Source organism: Pomacea canaliculata, linkage group LG3 (genome assembly GCF_003073045.1).
Source record: "Pomacea canaliculata isolate SZHN2017 linkage group LG3, ASM307304v1, whole genome shotgun sequence".
Lineage (NCBI taxonomy): Eukaryota > Metazoa > Mollusca > Gastropoda > Architaenioglossa > Ampullariidae > Pomacea > Pomacea canaliculata.
Window position 1 is genome coordinate 20,209,200 of NC_037592.1, and position 22,403 is coordinate 20,231,602.

Here is a 22,403-nt window from a genome sequence, read left to right on the forward strand (position 1 = left end):
ACCAGTGGATCTCTCAATACCTGAAAAATAGAAAGGCCAGAGTCCACGTTGGTGGAACATACAGCCGAAAGAAGACGCTGAGAGAAGGAGTTCCTCAAGGGGAGTACTCAGTCCTACCCTGTTCCTTGTCTTCATAAACGACATCATCAAGGACCTCCCCGAAATGTCCAAGGAGCCATCTATGCAGATGACCTGGTCCTTTGGTGCACAGAAGAACACCTGACAACTGCCAACTACCGACTCCAAGAGGCGCTTAATGTCCTGCAGGACTGGACGAAAAGGTGGCTTGTCAAAGTCAACCCCAAAAAGACCACCTACACTATCTTTAGTCTGTCCACTAGGGAACAGAAGGCCACTCTGAAGTTCGATGGACAGATTCTCCCACTGGAGGACAACCCTACCTACCTTGGGGTAACCTTCGATAAGAGACTTACTTGGAAGCCTCAGACCAAGAAGGTCGAAGCCAGAGCCAAGGTGCGACTTGCAATTATGAAGAAGTTGGCTGGCACGAACTGGGGCGCGGATGACAGAATCCTCAAGAAGCTGTACACCGGAAGGGTCAGACCAGTCCTAGAGTATGGCATGACAGCATGGGCACAGCAGCAAAATCCAACTTTGAGAAGGTCAGCAAGGTTCAGAACCAAGCAGCCAGACTCATCACTGGAGCCATGAGGTCTACGCCCATACAAGAACTGGAGACAATCACAGGTTGGAATCACTTGAGGACCGACGTGACACAAAGATGCTCGTCCAAGCCGCCAAGTTCAAGAGACTTCCAAATCACCCCATGAGAAACAGACTGGCTCAGCCGACGAAGGGAAGGTTGAAAAGGGGAAGTTTCATCCACCAGGCTAGGATCCTTGAACGAAAACACCGAGACATCTTGGAACACGACCTCAGAGAGATCCCCCTGTGCCGGACAAACCCAGCATGGAATGAAACTGCTTTCCCCCTGATTCACTGCAGCATCCCTGGTGTCAGCAAGAAAGACTCCCTAGACGCTGTGAAGAAGTCCTGTACTATGGAGTATATCCACAACAACTTCCCACAAGATCAATGGACTCACGTGTTCACTGACGGGTCAGCCGAACAAGCCGTGAAAAATGGTGGCGCCGGAATTTACATCAGGTACCCAGGAGGAAGAGAAGACCGTCTTTCTCTCGCAACCGGCCTCTACTCCACCAACTTCAAGGCTGAAGCAGTTGCCATTCAGACCGGTGCCACCCACGTTGAAAACAGTCCAGACACCTCCAACAACGTCGTCTTCTTTACGGACGCACTGTCTGTCTGCAGGCCTTACAGACTGCCAGAGACAAGAAACTGAACGACCTGTCCACTGCTCTCTCCTCCTTATGCGGAGACTGCACAGTCGTCTTACAGTGGATTCCCTCCCACTGTGGGATTTTTTGGCAACGAAGCCGCAGACACTCTTGCCAAGGAAGGATCCAAAAAAGAGCAGCAAGACAGGTCCACCACCTACAGCGAAGTCAAATCCATCATAAAGGCCAAACAGCACAACAAGTGGCTGCAGCAGCACCCACGTTTCAACCGAAATGACCCATACTACCTGCTTACAAGAGCTGAGCAGGTCATTATTTTCAGGCTGAGGACAGGCCACAACCGTCTCAATTACCACCTTTACACCAAGCTCCGAATCGGCCAGACAGACCAGTGCCCGTGCCAGACAGGCAGTCAGACAACAGCACATCTACTGCAAGAATGTCCTATGCACGAAGAACTCAGGCACCGCATTTGGACTGATGAGACGCCAGTATTGAGGAAGCTACACGGCAGCCTGGAGGACCTGCGGCGCACAGCATCATTTGTGCAGGAGGCAGGCGTGTCCATTTGAGTGAACGACGAAGAAGAAGAAGATCCAAAGACTATCTTTGATTCAACAAAGCTTAGTCATTTCATCCTTCTTTTAATATCTCTACATAGCATATATTTACGATATCTATCTTCACTCTCATGAATGATCCCAGAGGCAACTAATTTCAGCGTGAGCAGCAGCCATATTAAGAGGTAACTCTTAGCAAAAATACGGAGTTGTGGTTCTTGTTGTTTTATACTGGAGTCTCTGTGTCTAATGTTTCTCTGTGTTTACAGCTGAGGTTCTGATCGGTATGTTTTCATTGGAAAAGTTAATTAGGCCTTAATCTCGTTATTTATTTATAGAAGGGAACCTTAGCTAGTCTTTTCGTAATCCCTTTTTTTTTTTCAGAGGATAGTAAGTGCAGTAAAACAAAGTGAATTGAAGTATCGACGATACTACTTTTTGCAAACGACCATGTCAACTAATTTTAAACAGTTCTTGGTCGGCAACAGACACTGACTCTAGTCCTCAAAAATTAGTCAATAACTTTTATTAAAATGGTAACTGTGGTCTATCTATAAAGTCCCATATTTTTGTTGTGACCATGAAAAGTCAAATTTACAAAATTACAGGTTCAAAAAAATAAAATGTAACCCTTCAGTAATGACGCAGAAAGCAATAGCGGGTAATATATATTAGAACTTTTTTTTAACCATCTTTAAATTATTTTTAAAATCTTTTATGAGTTATTGGCTTGATATACAATGAACAGTACAATTCTATCAATGTTTATATTGAGAATTTATATTAAGTGTTGAGACGTTTACGTTGATGAAATGAGCTGGTGTTATACCTACATGCAAGAATTTCTCATGCCCTTTTAAGTAAAAATAGGTATGTTTGCCACCATTTTGAACAGTATGCCACACTACACTGCAAACACAATAAAATGTAAAGTAAAGGAAAAAACTCATTAATTTTGATTTACAGATAGACTTGGTTTTCTACCATCTTTGGTTACTACTTAACTACAAAATGCCAGGGATTTTAATTATTTTGAGTCTGTCTAAAAAAATTGTTCACAAAATATATTCAAAAGTTTCCATATCACAGGTTCACAAACAGATTCATCCTGTGTCTTGTTACCTGTTAGTCACTGATTTTTTTAACAGGAAAAGATGACAGAAAGTCAAGGAGTTAGTGCCTTCCCTTTGCCACCTATGCAGTATATTAATAACTATAGTGATGAAAACATCAGAAAGGGTCGTGCACCTCTACCACCACCACTGATGATGGTAGGTTTACACAGTTAACATTATGTGTTTGTGTTGTCTGTGTGAACCCAAGTGCATGTGTGTTTTCATAAGCACATATCCATTATGTATGTGTAAACATAAGTGTCCATGAATGTTCACGTGCACATTATCTGGTAATCGGCCAAGTATGCAATGCAAGTTCACAACCAAAATCATAAAAAAAAATGATCATAGCTGACTTTTTAGGAGATGTTAGATGTTCTATTAAAATGTCAGCCAGTAGTGAAATGAGACCATACAATTTCATTTAAATGTTCATTGAATGACTGCAGGCACTGAAAAGGTTATTTCTATAACGATTTTTAAGCTGTGTCCTTGAAAATAGACATGTATTGTGAAGCATGCCTTTTCGTACACATAGTTTTAATGACAGTTGTTTTTCCTTTCCTTCTCTGAAGGACACCTATTCAATGTTTGGTGCAACATTCACAGCTGATGATGCCATCATCCGTCCATTAGAAGCATCTGGCATTAGACGTCTTTATCCTCAAGCTTATGACCACAAACGAGAGCTAAAGAAACTGAATCACTCCATTCTTATCAACTTCCTTGACCTTATTGAGATCCTGATACGAAGTCCTGACTCCCCAAAGCGTGTAGAGAAGCTGGAAGACTTGAGCTTGCTTTTCATCAACATGCACCATTTGGTAAATGAGTTCCGGCCACATCAGGCACGTGAGACATTGCGTGTTATGATGGATGAACAGCGAAAACAACGTAGTGAGATTGCAGAGAAGTTTCAGGACAATCTTGATCATGTGTTACAGGTATGTATTTCTTGTTAATTGCTAATAGAAACTGTGACAATATCAGACATTATGAGAATTGTCACCACGTGCAAGGGTGAAAGTTGGGCACCAAAAAAGCCAGAATCTGAATTTTAAAAATGCTAAGATCCATAATGTCAACGTCTGCCTCTTTACCTCCAAGTCTTTTTTTATGCTTGAGCTGGAAAATTTTTTAATCGAAATATTTGTATGTTTTGCTGTGAAAATGTGTTTGCTTTACTGAAAATGCTGTTCTTAAAAGTTAGAGGTAAGAATTGACATGAAAAGTTGGAGGGAAGAATGGAGGTGCATATAGATGAAAACAAGAGGAAAACATGGAATCATGATGTGGGTTTAAAAAGTTGACACAGCTGGCATGATTCTACAAGGTCTGTCACATTCATCTTATCTGAAACTTTTGGAAAAAAGAGACTCCCTCAGTAGCATCATGATGTTAGCTACATAAAAGCTGTTGAAGTATGTCAATCTGAACTTCATCTGAATAGTTTCTCTTTTTTGTGATTTGAACTAGCATGAACCAGTGAATGAATAATTTATCTTGTGCTTGAATAATTCCACATATTAAGATGTATGCTGGTAATTTGGGTACAGTACATTTGGCAAAGTGAAAATACCCAAATCACTTGTTCTGTGGAAATGTACAATTACTATGCATTGAAGGTTAGGGCAGAATGATCAATGCAAGCAAAACATCAGCAGACAACACTGTCATTGTGCTATAGTTCTTAAGATTCTGATTGCTGTGTTAATCATTTTGTTGATGTGCATAGTTATTTACTTGACCTATATGTATTAAGGTCACATGCCTTAAATGAATAAAATTTGAGTTTGAGTTTCTTAAGTGTTTCCACACCTCATCCTTTTTTCACTCCAATGTCAGGATACATCTGTTAACACCAAAATTCAGCTTCTTGTAAATTTAAATGTGGTCTGTCATTTATGGCCTTTTTTGTTTGTTTTTCACATGAGCAAATCTTTGCTGAGAAATGGGTAAGAGTTGGTGGATATGTATATTGCAGCATGGGAAGTTTCAAAAGGAAATGTTATTTTTAACACCTATATTAACTTACACAGAGCTGTCTAACCAGTTCCAGTTAAATCAATATTCAGTGAATGCATTAAAAAACACTTTTGGGGGTTTGTTGAATGAAAAATGGACACTTTGAAAATGATAAACATATATTTTGTTTTAGATACGAGCGTAATGGTGTCTTTTCACTGTTCAAGGTGGTTATAGTTAAGAGCCTGCTTTGCTAACATAACTTCTCAAAAATTGTACACCTTCTTAATAAAGCTTTTAATAAAGTTTGACAAAGATTGCATTTTCTGCTTTCTGTTGCAGCTTATTGAGTCAGCTGTAGGAGCAATTCCAGAAGACCTAAGCCTTGATTCCAAACTTTTGGTTGAAAGCCAGCTATTGCAGGCAACAGCTGAGGTTAAGGATGACTCTGCTGATGATGGTCACATTGACAGTCTGGATCAGATGATGTGCAAAATTGTGGATGATATGACATAGACAGTGGTGGATAGCCAAAGAAAACCACTTTTTTTCTGGCTTCAAGAACTTCTATTTAACTGGAAATAATAAAAGTACCTCAGTTTTTTGGTAACTGCTGTAGATGTCATTTGTCCTTAATTTGATCACTGTAACCTCCTTAGTATTAATCTCAGGTGGGGTTCTTTTCACATATGCAGCACCATATTGTATGATAGCTGGTTATCAGGGGCCCCTGAATCAGAATGTTCACATGCTATCATAACAGCAGTCCAGTTGAGGCTTCCTGCATATGAGGCCTGATTTTTATCTACCAGGCTTCTATAAATGAAATTGGCTAGAGTCTTGCGGTAATGCCGACCAGTCAAAACGTTCGTTAGTATCCACAAAACTGATGTTCATAATCTAATTTTTGGCTGAAATTTGATATGGGGTTGGCAGAGCAGTGGACAACTTGTTTCTGCTATTAATAGAGCATTCATCAAACAGAAAAAGCCTTAGAGGTGGGATGGAAAACACTTTATAGACCTATTTAAGTTTTACTGTGCAGCTCTTCTAGATGGAAGGGATCGTTGCGGGGGGAGGGGGGTGATCATTTGTTGTGCTGGATATTAAATAAAAACTGGCAACCTAAAGGGTTACAACTGTCCAGAGGATCCACCAAATGAGAATGGGAAATTTATACCCACAAGCACTCTTTTCTACCCCCTTCAACTAATCTAAATAATCAGTACACACAAATGCTACATTTACACAAGTTGTAAATAATTATCATGGTACAGTTTTTTTTGTCTGTATTATTATGGTACTGTATTTGATGTCTGCATTTTATGGCTTGTGTAAAGGTATCTGTGCATGCCTTTGTTATACCTTTGGGTGGGAGCAAGTTCAATATTCATACTACAAAATCATTTTACACACAATTTAATGTGAGAAATGTATAAATGTAATGTTTAAAATCCACCCAGTCAAGTAACTACCACACCACTGATCTAACAATGACTCAACAGGCACTGTACATATGCTGTAATAGAGTTTAATGAAGCGATCACAAAGCCATCTTACTGCTCATAATGTCATATAAACCAGCTTGGAAGATGCATAAGTGGATATCTACCACCTCAGTTTGAAATCAAAGAACTAAACAAGTAAAGAAAACAAAATGCATGCAACATTGAAAGTATACGAAAAATACAATGGTAGGGCAATTAAATACTAATATATTATCAATGCCAATATGTCGGCTTCAGCAGACTCAGCTAGGATCGCCCCAGAAGTTTAAGACCAATGCCATACAAGTAGCAAATGCAGTCTTAAAACCACACCCACAGATGCAGCATTGTGGGATGAATCAGGGCTGGAATCATCGATACAGCTAGACAATGCATTCAAATGTTCAGGGGTAGTAACGATCCAGAACAAGAATGACACTGACAAGGATCAGCAAATGGAGCATCCCCAACCTTTACAAAACACATTTTAATGTGAAGCAATCCATGCTTGTAAGGTACTCTTTTTTCACTCCATCTTTAAAAAAAAAAATTGTTTTACAAACTTGTACTTCCATATTTTGCCTCACTTCCCATTATAAAAAAAAATTTATGTGGACAAGAGAAGAAACTGCTTTATATCCAAAATTAATATGTACAATAACATTTTACTGAGTGCAGGATTTCATTTTTTTTTAAGTCCAAGACCAGTTTTAGTTCCATAATGCCAGGAATAAAAAGCTGCTTGATTTTTCTTCCTTTACTCTTGCATGTACCACCAAGAAAACATTCACTTAATTAATCTCTTAGAATTTAACATCATCTATCAACAGAACTCATTGTGTCCTCAATCAACTTAATACCTTCCCTGTGTCTCTGGAAAGCACGTCGAAAGCACATTTGCCTTTGTTCACTAGTGATTTGGCTTCCACCTGTTAAGAAAAGAGGAAAAATGCAAAATAAGAAAGAAAAAAATATAGTGACTTACAATGATTATTTGGAATAGGAGTGCAATCACTATAAATGTAAATTTTAACTATACATTGTACTGCATATGCATGTAATTCTAGACTCTCTCTAACACGTTCTTCTAATGTGGAAGCAAGCTTTTCAAGCTGACCCTCTACACTCATGCTCTGTGAGTGATTATAATCTCCAGAAGTGTAAGCATAAAGTCTGCAATGCAGAAGTGAAAGACACAGAAACAGCAAGAATGAACCCAGTCAGCTGTCATCTATGTGAGAGAAATCTACCATAGAATCACAGCCAGGATGAGAGACTGTTGCATAACTACCTAAGAGAGAGCCCAAGAGATGAAGTGGGAAATTTTGATGGTCAGCCTTCAGTAACTTTCTCTCTAAGCATTCAGATGTATTAACTGAAATTATTATTATTGTCCACACTTGGGATGGGTGAACTTGCCCTTTCTCCCCTCAGAACCCAGGAGATAATATACCTCTAGTATCACCAGGTTCAAAATAGTAACGCTGAAGGAGCGGTATTTCTGTTATACCCTGACATTCATTGGCCTGACAGCAAGTTTCTCCAGTAAAGATGGCCACATTGAACATACATTTGCTGCAATGGCACTCCATGGCACTGTTGATCATCTGCCACGCTAGATTTTGCCACTTGGATCACCTCTTGCTAAAATGAGGGTTAAAATTGTATGGCATGATCCCCAGATCGATGATGCCAGCATCTGACAACTACACTTGTGAAGCTGACATTACACACGAGTTCAACAACACAACATGGCAACCTACTTGAACCGTCTGAGACCTGTGTCATCATGACATGATTTTAAGTAAAGGAGTGTTTTCCAACCTGAAATCTTGAGTGAAAATGATTTAGAATATCAATTTCTATCATTTAAGCCCAACAGTGTTTTGGCTTACTTGTCTCAACAAATACTTGGAATTTCAAGGTTAGTTTAGTCCTTGTTACTGTTTGAGAAGCATAGGCCATGGAATTTCAAGGTACTTTCTGCTAAATCACAATTCAGCTTTCTTTACAGTGCCTGCACTGCCTACAGATGGTAGAAGGGGTGAGGTGTAAAAGGGGACGCCAGACATTCAGGGACTGTAGTAAGCTTGAGGTTATAATACTGCAGCCATAAGCAAGATGGAAATGTTATGTGTAGTTGTGAGTAGATTTGATCAATACAGCGGGAGAAACGGCAGGCAACTTCTAAACTGCTTCAATATTATACTAAATCTTGTTTTTTCCATTGTCCTGTGAGTGATAGTGTTACATCACATATACATCATGATAAATACTTACCACTCTTGTCCATTTCAAATATCTTCTCCCCATCAGTAACCACAGTTACTGTTCCTGTACTTAAAGCTTCCTCCTCTGATGTAGGGTCAACCAATAATATGGTGCTGAAAAATTAAAATGAATTAAATGAGACCTTTTCTGTTTAGTACTATGGTTGCTGAACTTGCTTGAACAGCGCAATGGCTCTGTTGATAATATTTGACATCAATATCTTCTCTTGTCATGGGAGATCGATTTGTCTTTGAGTCCGAATGGTTTTGACTTTCAATTTTGGGACCATATGGTAACTATGACGGGAGTGATATGGTTTGGCTTGAAATACCAGGTGAGCCATAGAACAAGCAGCCTCTTTTAAAATATAATTATTTTTATAAGACTTCTGAAAAAAATTTTAATACAGGGTAAATGGCTGGCTAGAAACAGTCTATTTTAAAACGTAATTTTTTTTACATTCAACTTCTGCAAAAAGTCATAATAGAGTATCAACTGTCGGTCATAAGTCAGGTTAGGGAGGTAGTTGTAACAGAGACGACATTTATTTAGCTATGTCGGTGAAAAAGTTTGGGGTCATAACTATGAGGGTGGTCATAATCAAGGTCTTAGTAAAGAGATTTTACTGTACATAAATTTTTAATCTGTGGATAATGTAGAAGAAGAAAAAGTGGTCAACATTTTTAAGCTGATAAAAAAGCCTAAAATACCATTTGCTTTTAAGTTTAAAATAACAGAAAACAAACTGTTAACTCACTTATCAAAGATTGCAAATGATGCAGATATAGGGGTACATGCAAGCTGAAGCATGTTGTGTTTGGTGATGTCAGCATTAATCTTTTGCGTCTCCTCCTCAACAGATATGCTAGGCAAGGCAGCTGTTGAAAATGCAGCAGTGAATTTCTTGCAACGAATCAAAATACGCACAGCCAATATTTATGCAGAACCAAAGGCAGTAAGAATTCACAAGACACATTCCAAGCATTTTCTATTTCTGTTTTGAATATTAGATTTGTAAATGTGACCAATGTGGCTTCAGAACACTCACTGTTTTTCAATGCTGCTGTGAGGGCAAGAACACAGGCATCAATGAGGTTGCCTCCATAGTCCAGACATATGAGATCTATATACAATACCCAAACCAGCTGAAGATGTGTGAAAAGATGAAATTTCATTAGTTACAGGTGCAGTAAACACTCAACACACTGGTAACTGGTAAGATACATGAACAGGAAATATCAAACTGAGAAGCAAGGAAAAAAAAAAATAAGCGTGTATTACAAGCTACAGCTATAGAAAAGTCTTTATTATTGATTCTATATATGACAGATGGATTTTTTTATGAGAAAACATTTTTACTAGGTCTTAATGGCAAAATACAAATATTAGTCATTGTCATGATAAATTTTGAACCATTTTCATGCCTTCTGAAGATGAATTAAACATCGTCTGTGCTTTTCTTTTTACTAATGCATCAACTGCAGAGTCAAGAAAAACATCAGTCTGTCACAGCAACATTAGTGTAACTAGTAACTGGCTTCTTCATACACTTTGCCACAACAGATGTCAGGGAAATGGATTTCAAGTGATAAAGAAATCAGGACAAGAGTTTTTAATAATGAGCTGAAAGGTGATTTCCTTCCAATACATGCATGTTCATTTTAGTGAGATTTAGTGGAAGTTGTTTTCATGAATGAAAAATAAACTCTGGAGCCAAAAATAAATAAAAAGATTTTCCCACTGAAATTAATGGTAAGAGGTTACTTCATGAAGAGTTTTAAATGACCTCTATTTGATCAATTTTTGCCCTTGGAGAATGAAGGTAACAAACTGCTGGGACATAACTGTATATCTACATTCCCCCCCCCCCAAAAAAAAAAACTCTTCTTTCTCTCTCTGTAATGGTGTTCTTACCTTCCCTGCAACAACACACAGATCCTCCAATGGCACAGAATGAAAACTGTGAAAACAAGAAAAATGCATTATTTCTATTAGTAGCTCTTGCAACAACTACTTCCAGTTATTACTGCCAAAAAAAAAAGCCAACACTATAATTACAGATAATCAAAAGATGCTTGCCCTCATCTCTTCCTCACTAATTAAAAACTGTCTGCTAGTCAAAAAGATTAACTTCCCCACCACAAACATTTTGTCAACTTAAAATTTTGAACATGAGTCATTTTATACCTACCTTTTTCTCCAAATAAAATACTAAAGAGCACCAAGCTGTGTTAAATTAGTGTTCTAGTTGGTTGTTGTTAACGCTGTGTCAGCAACAAAGGTCTTGTCAAGAGATCTGAGCAGATGGTGGTGGAAGAGAGAAGATGGGACCATGCCCCCTCAAATGACTTTCTCGCAAACACTCATACTTCATCACTGTCCAAAGATAACTAAATTTTTCAGCAGCATTTCTCAAGATCAAAAGTTTCTATAGCCACAATTGGAAGATTTACAGTTGACTCCTGCCAAGAGTCCAACAAGGAGATGCAAACAAGTCGTACCTCCTAGGGTAATTCCAGTAGGGTCATACCAGAGCTACAAAAGGAATATACTCTGGCCTTCAGAAATGGAGACCAGATTAACTCTGGCTGCAGCTTAACACTTTCTAGAAAAGCTAGGAAATTCCAGGACAAACAGTTTTATTGGTGTGGGCCAGAGGAAAAGTCTAGGTCAAAGAGATGTTTGTTGTGTTTTTGGAAATGCCAACAAACTCAGGCTATATCACAGTAAAAGAAGGTCACATTTCATAAAAACAGTGAAAAACAAATCATTGGGAGTCAGTGTTATCGACAGCAAAGACAGACCTCTGCACTCATAAAAACTAAACAACAGTGCCTGGACTGCTTTGTAAGCAGAAAAGCTCCCCCTCCCCACTAATTGATAACAGCTCAGGGAGGAGCTCATGACCCAGGAAATCCCAACTCAACATATGACACAGGAGCTCCCTTTAAGGAATTGTTTATAATGTCAAAAACTTTTATACAAAGTTGTGTAATACCAAATTTAGGCAATCTGTAGAAAGATTCCTCATATTACTAAAATGCTCAAAGACTCCATGATGGACTTTTACAAATCTATCCAAAGTTCTCAGTCCCAGCAACAAAAATCTCTCACCATGGCAGAGAAGAGAGAAAACAGTACAGTGTTAGAAAATTCTACTTCACTGATCATTCTATGTTACAGATGAACTTCAGTCAATACCAGAATTAATAATCAAAAAAAACTTTTCACAAGTCTAAGAACATCTACAGAAATTAAACCTGAAAAGACCAGTACTTACTTTTTGATAATATTGACCATCAGCTGGCTAAGCACCTGAGCTTGCTCTCCTGGTGGTCCTGGGCGGAACTGAGATGAGCACAATGCAGATAGTTCTACATTTGGAACTGAAAATAAGACATTTAGTAATTTTTCCAATACAGAAATACCCCTCCTTTCATTTACATTTGTAAACTTATAATCTTATTAGCTGTGCATTAAAAGCATAAAATCAAGTCAAGAAGAAAAACATCAAGACTGCTTTTCAAAAACCACATAGAACACCTTTGTTATCCAAAAGTACTTTTTTGCAAATGACCTTTTTTTCAAGACAGAAGTCAACTCCATGCATTTCTTCTCATACCCTACATGTCTGCGTCAAAATTGTCCGTATATCTCAAAGGAAGAAGAATCCTTCACTTACCCAAGTAGCCTTCTTGTGGTGTTTCAGCTTTTGGCTCAGCCAGTTCCTAGTTGAAAAAAAACAACAAAGACTAGTTATACATGCACCAATACTTTCTCTGCAAGTGACAAATGGCCAAAAACACACTTCTTCTCACTATCGGACTCATTAATTTATATCGAAATGGTGAATTCAAGTGAGAAGTTTGAAATATGTGGCCATGTTCATGTAGCATACAATGTCTTAATGCATGTTCTTAGGCTACCCTGTTGGTTTTTCTTTTTCTCAAGCTCACTGTCAAGCAGGATTAAAGCTATATCTGCAGCCATGTGGCACTCACCAGATGAATTGGTCCATGACTAAATCGACTTTATCCTACTGCCTAGATGCTTCCAATCCAGCATCAACAAGGCCAAGACAAGAGTGTCTATGTGAAATGTTGGCTCGTTAAATGAATTAGGTACTTACTCGCATAACAAAACAGCTTAAAAGCTAAGACAGAGGGAGTTCAAGGGGGTGGGACTGAACAGTAACACTTAGGGTATTTCTAGAAGCTTGCACCAGGGACATGGAATATACTAGGCCCATGACCAGACAATTAGTAGCCAAAGCAAAACAGACTGAAAATTGTGATCTACTATGGACATTATGGCAATAATTGATATGCAAATTTATCAAAAGTAGGGGAAAAACATTAAATATCAGAAGAAAAGGATTTGTTTCTTACTGCCTTCACTCCACAAATGACACTGGTGTTGCCGAGTTTGACAATAGCAGAGCCTTCAGCAGTTGATATGCTTCCTGCATCAAATGACACAATTCTTGTTAAGGTAGCATAATCGTCATAGGAATATAGTAATGCCGCAGACTTGAACACACCACCAGTCACAAACATTATCATATAGGCACAAGAAAGGCTTTCATCAAAGCCATATTTTTCTTTGTGTAAAAACATGTCTATCTTGTCAGACCATGCCAAATCAAAAGAAAATTTGAAGTATGAAAATGCAAACAATTTGGCATCAGGATTCTAAAACACATAATGTCAGATATCTTATCACATAAGACACCATGTAGCAAACTAGATAAACTAGTTTGAAAGGTGACATTTATTAGACATGCTATGAGTGTTCCTGCAAAAGGTCCATAGCAATGACATGCTGACATCCAGTTCATTTTAGTATATTATAAAATCATCTGTGTTACCAATATTGAGTACTGTTGGTCTGAATTCTCCAAGCTCTCGGCCATCTGGCCTAACATCTCTTTCCTACAAACAAGGAAGCATCAAACAAAGACGTTCATTGCCAAATTTATAGAAATCATATCTTTCAATTATGTCATGGTGACTGTTTCATGAAAACTATTTTATCAATGATTAAATAAATGTTCAGATTCATTAGGTCTGGTTTCCATCTCAAGCAAAACATAGCTCAGTCAAGTACAACAATTAAGCAAGTAAAATATGAAATGTGCAAAGCTGGTGTTAATTAGTGCAGTTTGTCCTTATCAGGAGATAATGAAATGCCAGTTTTGATGAAAATGAAGCATAACTTTGCAAATCCTGACTTACAATAAACTGCCTGTAGTACTCTTTCGGCAGGGCACATCTGAAATAGAAATTAAATACTATTGTCAGAGGAGCCATCTTTTCTCAGATACACTAAGTCATCAGTCATGTGCAATTAATCCTTTGAATTATAATTTAGTTTCATAAGCTCGTATCAACAAACATGAACAAAGTAAATCAGTGCTGGGATGAAGGGGTGTGAATGTAACCACGAACTTATATTAAATACAAGTCCATGATGTAACTACGGGTGTGTGGAGTATTTTGCGGACAAAGACCACAAAGAACGCATTGCATCATGCCTTCTACCAATCAGCATCAATAATATTATGTTTGCGCAGACAGGAAAGTTAATACAGAAAAGAATTTATTGACTGTATCTTTCACAACTGCTACCAACTCGCTATTAATCCTAAAATCTTCTGCTGACAATATTCTGATGAAAATCTTTCTTGTGTACAAGAAAACAGAACTTATAAAATCCTTTAGCCGTAATTCTGAGTATTTCCCGAATAATTACTGCAAGGTAAATATGTCTGATGCTCGCGCAAAACAACTTTGCATGAAATGGTATATAAATCAGTAAATAACTACCTGAAAGCGTCTGCCATAGTAATGCACAACGTGAAGTCCACGTGTGGCCTTGACCCTACGACCTGCTGTCTGAAGTTATTTTTTAAAGTTATAACTTGTAATATATAAATTTACTATAAATAATGAAAACTAAACCATTATTAATATCTATTATTGATATTGTATATTATTAATAATTTGGACAATACTTGTCTTTCCCGGTTACTATTTTTAGTAGTGTCATCGGGCGCTCTATTTGAAGCTTTCAAACAAGGCACTGCTGATATTATGTTGAAAATGAACCAAGCTGAGAAGGAAAACCTTTCGACAACGATTCAGAATGCCATAATTTCAGGCGTAAAGTCTTGTCATCGAGATATAACATTTGAATATTGTGCAGATTTAATTGATCATAACCACAGTTTAACTTCAGCGGCTAAAATTTGTGACAGTGGAGTTAAGTCTGGCCAGTCTGACAATCGCCGAGAATTTCTAGATTTCCTTGGGGAAGATTTTGTCAAACATCCGTTTGTGTTGGCATACAAAGAAAAATGCCTGTCAGTCACTGATGATGTCTCCTTATCGCCAGTTCCAGACAAAAATGATGCAGAAACGAAGAAGCACAAATCTCCAAAAGCCAAGAAAAGCAGCACAGATTCAGATGTTTGGGGTTCACCGCTGAGATGCAACTTTCCATCGGACGATGCAGCTATAGATACAACATCCTTGGAGTTTTCACAGATAAGAATTTCGCAGGAAATGCAGAGACCTAAATTTCTGGGAATGCCTATTGGCACTGCGCGACAGCTTATCTCCTTGCACAATCTCAAGCAAACCGAAAGAGATACTCTCGTAAGTCAAGAAGACCACCCAGCATTGTTGGTTTTATGCGGTGGAACTGATTTAAAATGCACGTCACTTATTGGAAGTAAAATACTTCCAACCTCTTTTGATACAAAAACTGAGAAGGTCTTAAAGACAACCATAATCTCTTTAAATAGTAAATGTGAAAAAGATTTGCAACTAATGCTGGCCAGTACTACAACTCAGTTGTGCCAGGCTGTGTACCAGATGACCATTCCAGCAGAAAAAGAAGGAAGATGGGGAAATGTTGCAGTGGAAATGAAGTGGAAAGGTGCTTGTCACCTCCTGGAGACACCCCCTGCTGATGCAAGTGCTACAGTCATTGCATCTGTCAGATCAGGTGGGCATTTGGCATGCATTAAAAGAATAAAAGTATAGCTTTTAAAATTCTAGGTATCACATTTTACTTTTTTTTTTACCAAAGATCCCAAAGAAAACTTTTAATTAAAAATTACATCAATACAACTTTACTCATATAAAGTGAGATCACTGCAGGCCAGGAGTAATTCACTAGGCCAAGATATACTGTTTACAAAGCATTAATGATCAGATAGAAAAAATAACTCACACAAACCAACTGCAAAAACTGTTTATATTATAAAATATTTCATTGTTTGACAAATATGAGAAGAATTTTGGAAACCATTTCAATTCTAAGATATAAGTAGTCAAACAATTTTATCCCAAATCAAAAAGTCATAGGAGCAGTTGGTGATAGTCAAAATCACATCCGACAGCTGTTACACAATTAATACATCTTTCTTATGTAATAATTATTGAATTTGTTAAATGCATTTCGCTATGACAATATGATTTCAGTGGACTGCACACACGGCTACAAACAGATTTTCCATCTTATAAAAAAACATGTATCAAATGACACCATGATGAAAACATATAAATGCATGAATGAAGAACATTTGATCATGCAAGATATTTCTTTAAGAGATATATTTTGAGATTGGATTTGAGAAGGCTTTGAATGTAGACAGTTTGAAGAGAAATAGGCAGAGAATAGTAAATAGTAGGGCCTGAAAAGAAAAGGCACATCTGCTAAATTTCTCCTATCTGATGCATGGCACAAAAAGAAAGGCAACACAAGCAGACCGAAGAGACCGACTCAGGTAGTTAGACATTGGTAGCTCAGACGAGCATGAGATGAGATCCTAAAGACAACACAGCATGGTGTGGTGATCTTGAGCAATGCAAGTTTGAATTGGCAGTCAGTGAAGCTTGAGAAGAGGGGTGTAGCAAATGGGTGTGACAAATGTCACTTGAGTGTCACTCCTTCTAGTATTGCAACATCTGGGCTGTTTACTGTCTGAGAGTGGTTGGCTTGAATGCAATATTCATGATCTGCACTGACCAGTGACTAACTTTAGCTACACCTCACAGGTGACAGGAATAGGTGTAAACTCACTTTAGATGTTTTCTGTCTGTCCTGCCACCAGATGCAACCATTGCAATGAATTTTTCTACCCTAGGCGACATTCACACCTGTCTAACATTAGCCATCACCCTGGCGCTTTATTGAATGCCACTGTTCTCCTTTGGCTCTCTTGAGCCATTTATATAAATGCTCTCCAAAAGCTTGTACACAAGGTATTTTTTAATTACTTTAGAGTTTTTGACTGGATGTGTGATCAATTTTAGTCTAGACTTTAACAGTGGAAGATTTTCTTGTCTCACTAAAGTTACCACTTGACACTGGATTTCACCTAAACATGAATGCCTCATTGCTTTTATTTAGGTCAGGTATCTTTGAGTCAAGATGTCTTTTTTAATGGCTTCTCTGTTGCGCTGCTTTGACTGTCATTGAATCAATCATGGGATTAGCTGCTGCATGACTCCAGCTGAGTTCATTAGTTACTGCTCTTTAATTAAACACTCAGCTGTGGTAGTTCCCATTTTGCTTCTTCAAATGGCTGTTCATCTTGGAAAGAAAAAGCAGCCAACCAACTTGTATAAGTGAAATCTGGTATGTCTTATACTGATGCTCACCATCACATAGTGAGTGGCTCCCCCTCCTACTCAACATCAGTATCAGAATGGCCATTCTCTTCTATTTCTGTTCAGACAGAGAAGACATAGGTCTCCCAAGAACCATCCATCATGTGATATCAACTATTGTGCCGTGCATTACTCCTTTAGGTTGTTTTGGCCCCAACACTTTCCACTCAAGTGACTCAACACACACAGAATCACTGCACACACATAAACACACAGTACACCTTCATGAAAATTTCCCAGTGCAAAACATCTTCCAACACAAGTAACATGAAAAAAAGATAATGTCCAAAATTATCTCCAGCAAAATCATTTATCTAGGAGAGGTGGGAGGAAGTGTGGAATTGATGTTTTAGTCTGAGGCTTTATCACAGCATAGCAGTCAACACTGTAAACACTTATCGGGGGCTGCCACAGCTGAACAGCTGAACCTACCTTTAGGAGCTGTCTTTATAATAATCACTTTACCTATTCCAAGAACAGGATGTTGGCATGGACAAGCAACACTGCTCTTGGCTTTCTCTATCCCATGTCTCCTGCCTTCACAAGCAGTTCCCACGAGTCCAGTTTCTCATGCCTGGGGTAAACACCCAGCCTTCCTCAGGCTGGATGACTAAACTGGCCCACCCCTTTCTCTTCTCCTTTTTTTTTTTTTTTAAAGTATAATGCAGTGTGAGTAACTAAGGCCAGCAACCAATAAACCAACCTTTTAAATAGTGAATCCTTCTCATTTTGTACCTGGAATCAGGCACCTTTTTAAGCTAAGCACTTTTTCTTGCAGGCCCTGTTTCAGCATGTCTGACACCTGTTTTATCAACTGATTATTAATGTATCTGGTTTTGATATGCTTCATGGGCAGTTATTGTCTCATTATTTTTCAGTAAATTTATACTTACAGGCTTAATCTATAGATTACCATAGCCTAGTTTTACAAGTGGTTTTTTTTTTTTTTTTTTTTTGGAAGCCACAGCGTGCTTTCCTTTTTTTTTTTTTTTTTTTTAATTCAATATGTATTTTTGTTTAATTATATTGATAAACTAGGTGTTTTATTACTTTTCAGTTTTCTCACACTGACTTTTTGCTAACATGAATTGAACCACAATAACAACATTAAATCTTTTAATTGTTAAAAAGAATATGCATGTCATGTGTGAGTCTTTTAAGTGACATGATGTAGGTGCATATTTTTGTGTGCATTTGTGTTTGTATACAGTAATCTAGATTAAAATGAGTGCTTTGTGCAGATTTTATGGGCTTTGCACATTATTTAAGTATTCTTACATTTAATAATTATCATTTCTTTTGACATTTAGATCTGTGGCTTAAATACAGTATTCTGAATTTGTCTTGTCTTTTTATCCCACAGGCAGTGCTTTGAGCAGCATGCACAAGCTGTTTCTGGAACTTAGTTTCCTAGGAAAAATCATCAGTGCTCTCAGTAATGGAGAAGTTGAGTGGATCTCTGAAGAGAGTGAAAAGCCAGCAGTGCCTGTGGCCTGGACCATCAAAAATCTTATCGACACAATACAGGAAGAAGGCAGTCTGACAAATGCATATGTGCTGGAGAGCAGGGATGGAGAAGATATACTGCCACTTCTATCAAAAAATATTATCATCAGTGAACGCAGCGATTATGATTTCACCGACCGTTTATGGAAGGTTGTTCAATATTAATCTATTTATGAATTTGATTTGATTATGCTTTTGTTAGCATCCTATGACAAAGATATTTTTCCATACTTTTTCAAAGTGGTTATCACTATTTTAGCAGTTCAGTCTGATAAGAACAGCTAGTTGAAAATTTGTAGGATTATTAACTCATTTGTAGATCTTGCATTCAGGTTTACCTCTAAAAAGCATATCAGTTTATACTGTTTCAAAAAAATCATTACATATTTAAAAAAGATAAAAATGTCAAGTAGAATTATTTTAATAATACAAAACAAGGAAAAAATTGTATTCTAATTAGTTTCACTGAGGCATCTGATGTGATATTTATAGAAACTGGTTTAGAATTGTTATGCCAAGCTTTGATATTTTAAAAATGTACTACAGTGGTCACAAATTACACAGATATGAATACTATCTATGAATATAAAAACCTAAGCTAGAAGAAGTTAAATGTGATTCTGAATAATACATTTACCATGTTCTTGTGCACCCTCTGCCATCTTAAATGTGAATAAGGGGTTCCCTTGACCCAGGTTCTTGTGCTAGTGCCCCACCCCTTTCTCTTCTGCTATCCTTTTTTTCTCTCTTATTGACCCTTTCATCTATATACTTTATCATCTATATACTTACTTTATATTATTTATTACCATACTCCACTGCATTGGCATGGTTAATAGGTAAATAAATGAATACGATAGCTTATGGAATTTATCATAAGCACAAGTCCTTCGAATGTAATAGCACCACATGAAACACAAAAACAGCATTTTAGTTTTCAGAAACTTTCATTTGTTTTAGATGTATGTTAACAAAATTCATCTAGTTTGAAAAAGGGTGCAAAATAGTTCATGCATTAGTCATGCAAAGAAGGCTTGCAATACCAACTATTAATGCGCACTCTTATACACATACTAAAACAGATTGTGCTAAATGTAACAGTTATTCATTAGAAAAAAAAAGTATTTGTTGTTTAGGACTTATTGGAGTAGCTCATAGGGATGGTAGTATGATAATTTGTTATCTCTGTATGTCCACAGGCTTTGCTGAACTGCATGTCTACAGCTGACTTGGTGTGCAGCCTTCGTATTGTTTTCCAAGCTCTTGGTGATGGCAATCTTCAACCCTTTGTTGACCGCAGGAACAAGACCACCATTGCTCATATGGTACGAGAGGCCTTCACCGGTCGATTCTCTTCTCCAAGCCTGATGGGCATTCAGCCTTTTCTCTTCTTAGCTGAAATTGGTGCTGAGAAACTTCGACGTGACTACATACACATTTTTATGTCTCAGCATTTAGCAACTTTCTCAAGCCTGGGAGACTTAATGGCAAATGAAGGGGAACTTCACAGTAGACTGAAGACACTAGAAAAGTTTCATTTAGTGCTGGAAATGGTGTCTCTGGCTGCATGGTCTCTGCACCCTTCAGTTGATGTCTTGAATCTTATGGCTCGCCAGATGTTGGCACACTACCAGCACCACCCATTGGAGCCAAATCATGTCTTCAGATTTGCGGTAAAGACTTCAGAAGTACTTCCTGTTCTCAGTAGTTCTCTGCCAGTCATGTGGTGTGTAGAGACAAAAATACCTGTTCCTTTGTGTGATTTGTATGAATCGCAGATGTACTGCCTCTGTGCTACAAAGCCCTTCTTGTATATGCAAGATGGATGTGGGGGAAACATCTCGATGTTTGAAAATAACAGGAAAGAACAAATGAAAAATGATCATGAGAAAAGAGATATACAGTACTGCCTTGTCTATCGCCAAGAGAATGTAGTTCTTCTTTAGAATTTCAGACTTTCTTAGTTTGTGTCTGTTGCCAAGAGAATGTAGTTCTTTAGAATTTCAGACTTTATTTTTGCCTACAAGGACATCACATAATCTTACATAATAGTGGTATGATTGTGAACAGCATGATAATGAATGGGTATAATTACTTTGTGCAGGCATTGAGATATATCACAGCAATATACATACAAGACTATCAGAAGTATGCAGTCAGGTGAATCGTTTAAAAATTGCTTTAACTTGGGTAGGGAACCAGTGGCCAGACCTGACGAGGGGAAGGTGCAAGAGAGGGGGGGGGGATGATGGTGTACCCAGGCCCGAGGCTGTAGACTTTGATCAGTATTTTTTGTTTGATTTCTTTTCTTTTTAGCAAAAGTGAAAAGAATATGCATCATAAGAAAAAAATAAATAAGTTTCAATGAACGTTATAAAGTGTAGGCTTTACAACTGCTAGAGTTACTGCTATAACTGTATCCAAATCTGAGATCAGACATGCATTTTACTGTCTATCAAGTTTTTCACATACAGTAGTGACATTTTTCTAGAGGAAGGGTTCAAATAGTTTGATCTTTCACTTCATTTTCTCTCATTTATTGACCACTCACATATATGCAGGGATGGGGAGTAGCTGTAGCTGGCTACAAATTTTGTAGCTTGTAGCTTAGCCGGCTACAAATTTAAAAAAGTAGCTTGTAGCCGTAGCTACATTTTAGAAAGTAGCTGTAGCTTGGCTACATGTTGGCTACTTTCACGACCATTCGTCGACAGCGTGTCAGCAAGACGACGACAGCCACTGCTCTCACTGCTCGGTGTTGTGACAGCCAGACACCCACGTTTCTCGAACGCTCAGTAACCGGAAGTACTGTGTCGTCCAAGTGGCGGGAGCGGTATTTTGTTTCATTTGAAAAACGAAGATGGACGTACCCATCAATTTCCAGCCTTATTTGAAATTTTTTACATTTTGCGAAGCCACAAAATGTGGGTATAGTTTCAAATGCAAGAATTGTTGAGAGATTGTTCAGTCTGGCAGGACTTATCATGACAAAGCTGCGCACTAGGGTGACAGACAGCAACTTCGAGGCCAAAGTTCTGGTCAAATTCAATTCCATGAAGGACTAAAAGAATGTAGATTTGGTTTTAAGGTTACCGGTACACTCCAAAAATTAAAATCCATATTTTAAATATCTTTAGGGGTTTTTAAATATAGAGTAACAAAATAACATAAATATAGCACTTTAAAACTGTTTTTGAGTACCTAAAGTGAACATTGTGACTTTAATCAACGATTTTGTTTCAAAACGTACAAGCATTTAAAAAACAAATTTACACAATACCATAAGTCATATACCAAAGGTTTTGGGTTTTTTTAAACTAGAGGCACCGATAAGAAAACTGATGCATACGGCGTTTTGATATCTCAAGATTTCTAGGAGATATAAAAATCAGACATGGTACCCCCCCCCCCCCGACTCAGTGTGAATGTGGCAATTAAATATTTAGAAAATATTTAGAAAATGTTAATTTTATCAAAAGTAATGTTTATACCATATTCTCAAATGCATCACTTTGTAGCTTATGCATTTCTAAACAAAATT

General features: G+C 37.8%; 3 protein-coding genes across 3 annotated transcripts; 2 read left to right on the forward strand and 1 right to left on the reverse strand.

The window, feature by feature from the left end:
- Window positions 1–2,019: 2,019 nt before the first annotated feature.
- Window positions 2,020–5,540, forward strand: LOC112560199 (mediator of RNA polymerase II transcription subunit 7-like). Its single transcript, XM_025231846.1, has 4 exons — window positions 2,020–2,124; window positions 2,989–3,111; window positions 3,531–3,899; window positions 5,263–5,540. The coding sequence occupies exons 2-4, from the start codon at window positions 2,995–2,997 to the stop codon at window positions 5,434–5,436; spliced, it is 660 nt and encodes a 219-aa protein (XP_025087631.1). The 5' UTR covers window positions 2,020–2,124; window positions 2,989–2,994; the 3' UTR covers window positions 5,437–5,540.
- An 895-nt stretch (window positions 5,541–6,435) lies between these two features.
- On the reverse strand, window positions 6,436–14,551 carry LOC112560198 (exosome complex component RRP43-like). Its single transcript, XM_025231845.1, has 11 exons — window positions 14,504–14,551; window positions 13,913–13,949; window positions 13,546–13,609; window positions 13,067–13,140; window positions 12,361–12,406; window positions 11,959–12,064; window positions 10,593–10,638; window positions 9,727–9,823; window positions 9,436–9,556; window positions 8,688–8,791; window positions 6,436–7,336 (listed from the first exon to the last, which is right to left on the reverse strand). Exons 1-11 carry the CDS (start codon window positions 14,518–14,520, stop codon window positions 7,224–7,226), a joined length of 825 nt encoding a protein of 274 aa, XP_025087630.1. The 5' UTR covers window positions 14,521–14,551; the 3' UTR covers window positions 6,436–7,223.
- A 181-nt stretch (window positions 14,552–14,732) lies between these two features.
- On the forward strand, window positions 14,733–21,494 carry LOC112560819 (protein zwilch homolog). The gene is made up of 3 exons (XM_025232882.1): window positions 14,733–15,686; window positions 18,720–19,012; window positions 20,062–21,494. Exons 1-3 carry the CDS (start codon window positions 14,771–14,773, stop codon window positions 20,806–20,808), a joined length of 1,956 nt encoding a protein of 651 aa, XP_025088667.1. The 5' UTR covers window positions 14,733–14,770; the 3' UTR covers window positions 20,809–21,494.
- Window positions 21,495–22,403: the final 909 nt, after the last annotated feature.

Coding starts and splice junctions, on each gene's coding strand:
- LOC112560199 (XM_025231846.1), top strand. CDS start 2,995: ATGACAGAAAGTCAAGGAGTTAGTGCCTTCCCTTTGCCACCTATGCAG. Junction 3,112..3,530: donor TACCACCACCACTGATGATG/GTAGGTTTACAC, acceptor CCTTCTCTGAAG/GACACCTATTCAATGTTTGG. Junction 3,900..5,262: donor ATCTTGATCATGTGTTACAG/GTATGTATTTCT, acceptor TTTCTGTTGCAG/CTTATTGAGTCAGCTGTAGG.
- LOC112560198 (XM_025231845.1), bottom strand. Junction 13,141..13,545: donor ACCAACAGTACTCAATATTG/GTAACACAGATG, acceptor CATTTGATGCAG/GAAGCATATCAACTGCTGAA. Junction 10,639..11,958: donor ATGGTCAATATTATCAAAAA/GTAAGTACTGGT, acceptor TTGTTTTCACAG/TTTTCATTCTGTGCCATTGG.
- LOC112560819 (XM_025232882.1), top strand. CDS start 14,771: ATGTTGAAAATGAACCAAGCTGAGAAGGAAAACCTTTCGACAACGATT. Junction 15,687..18,719: donor CATTGCATCTGTCAGATCAG/GTGGGCATTTGG, acceptor TTTATCCCACAG/GCAGTGCTTTGAGCAGCATG. Junction 19,013..20,061: donor TCACCGACCGTTTATGGAAG/GTTGTTCAATAT, acceptor GTATGTCCACAG/GCTTTGCTGAACTGCATGTC.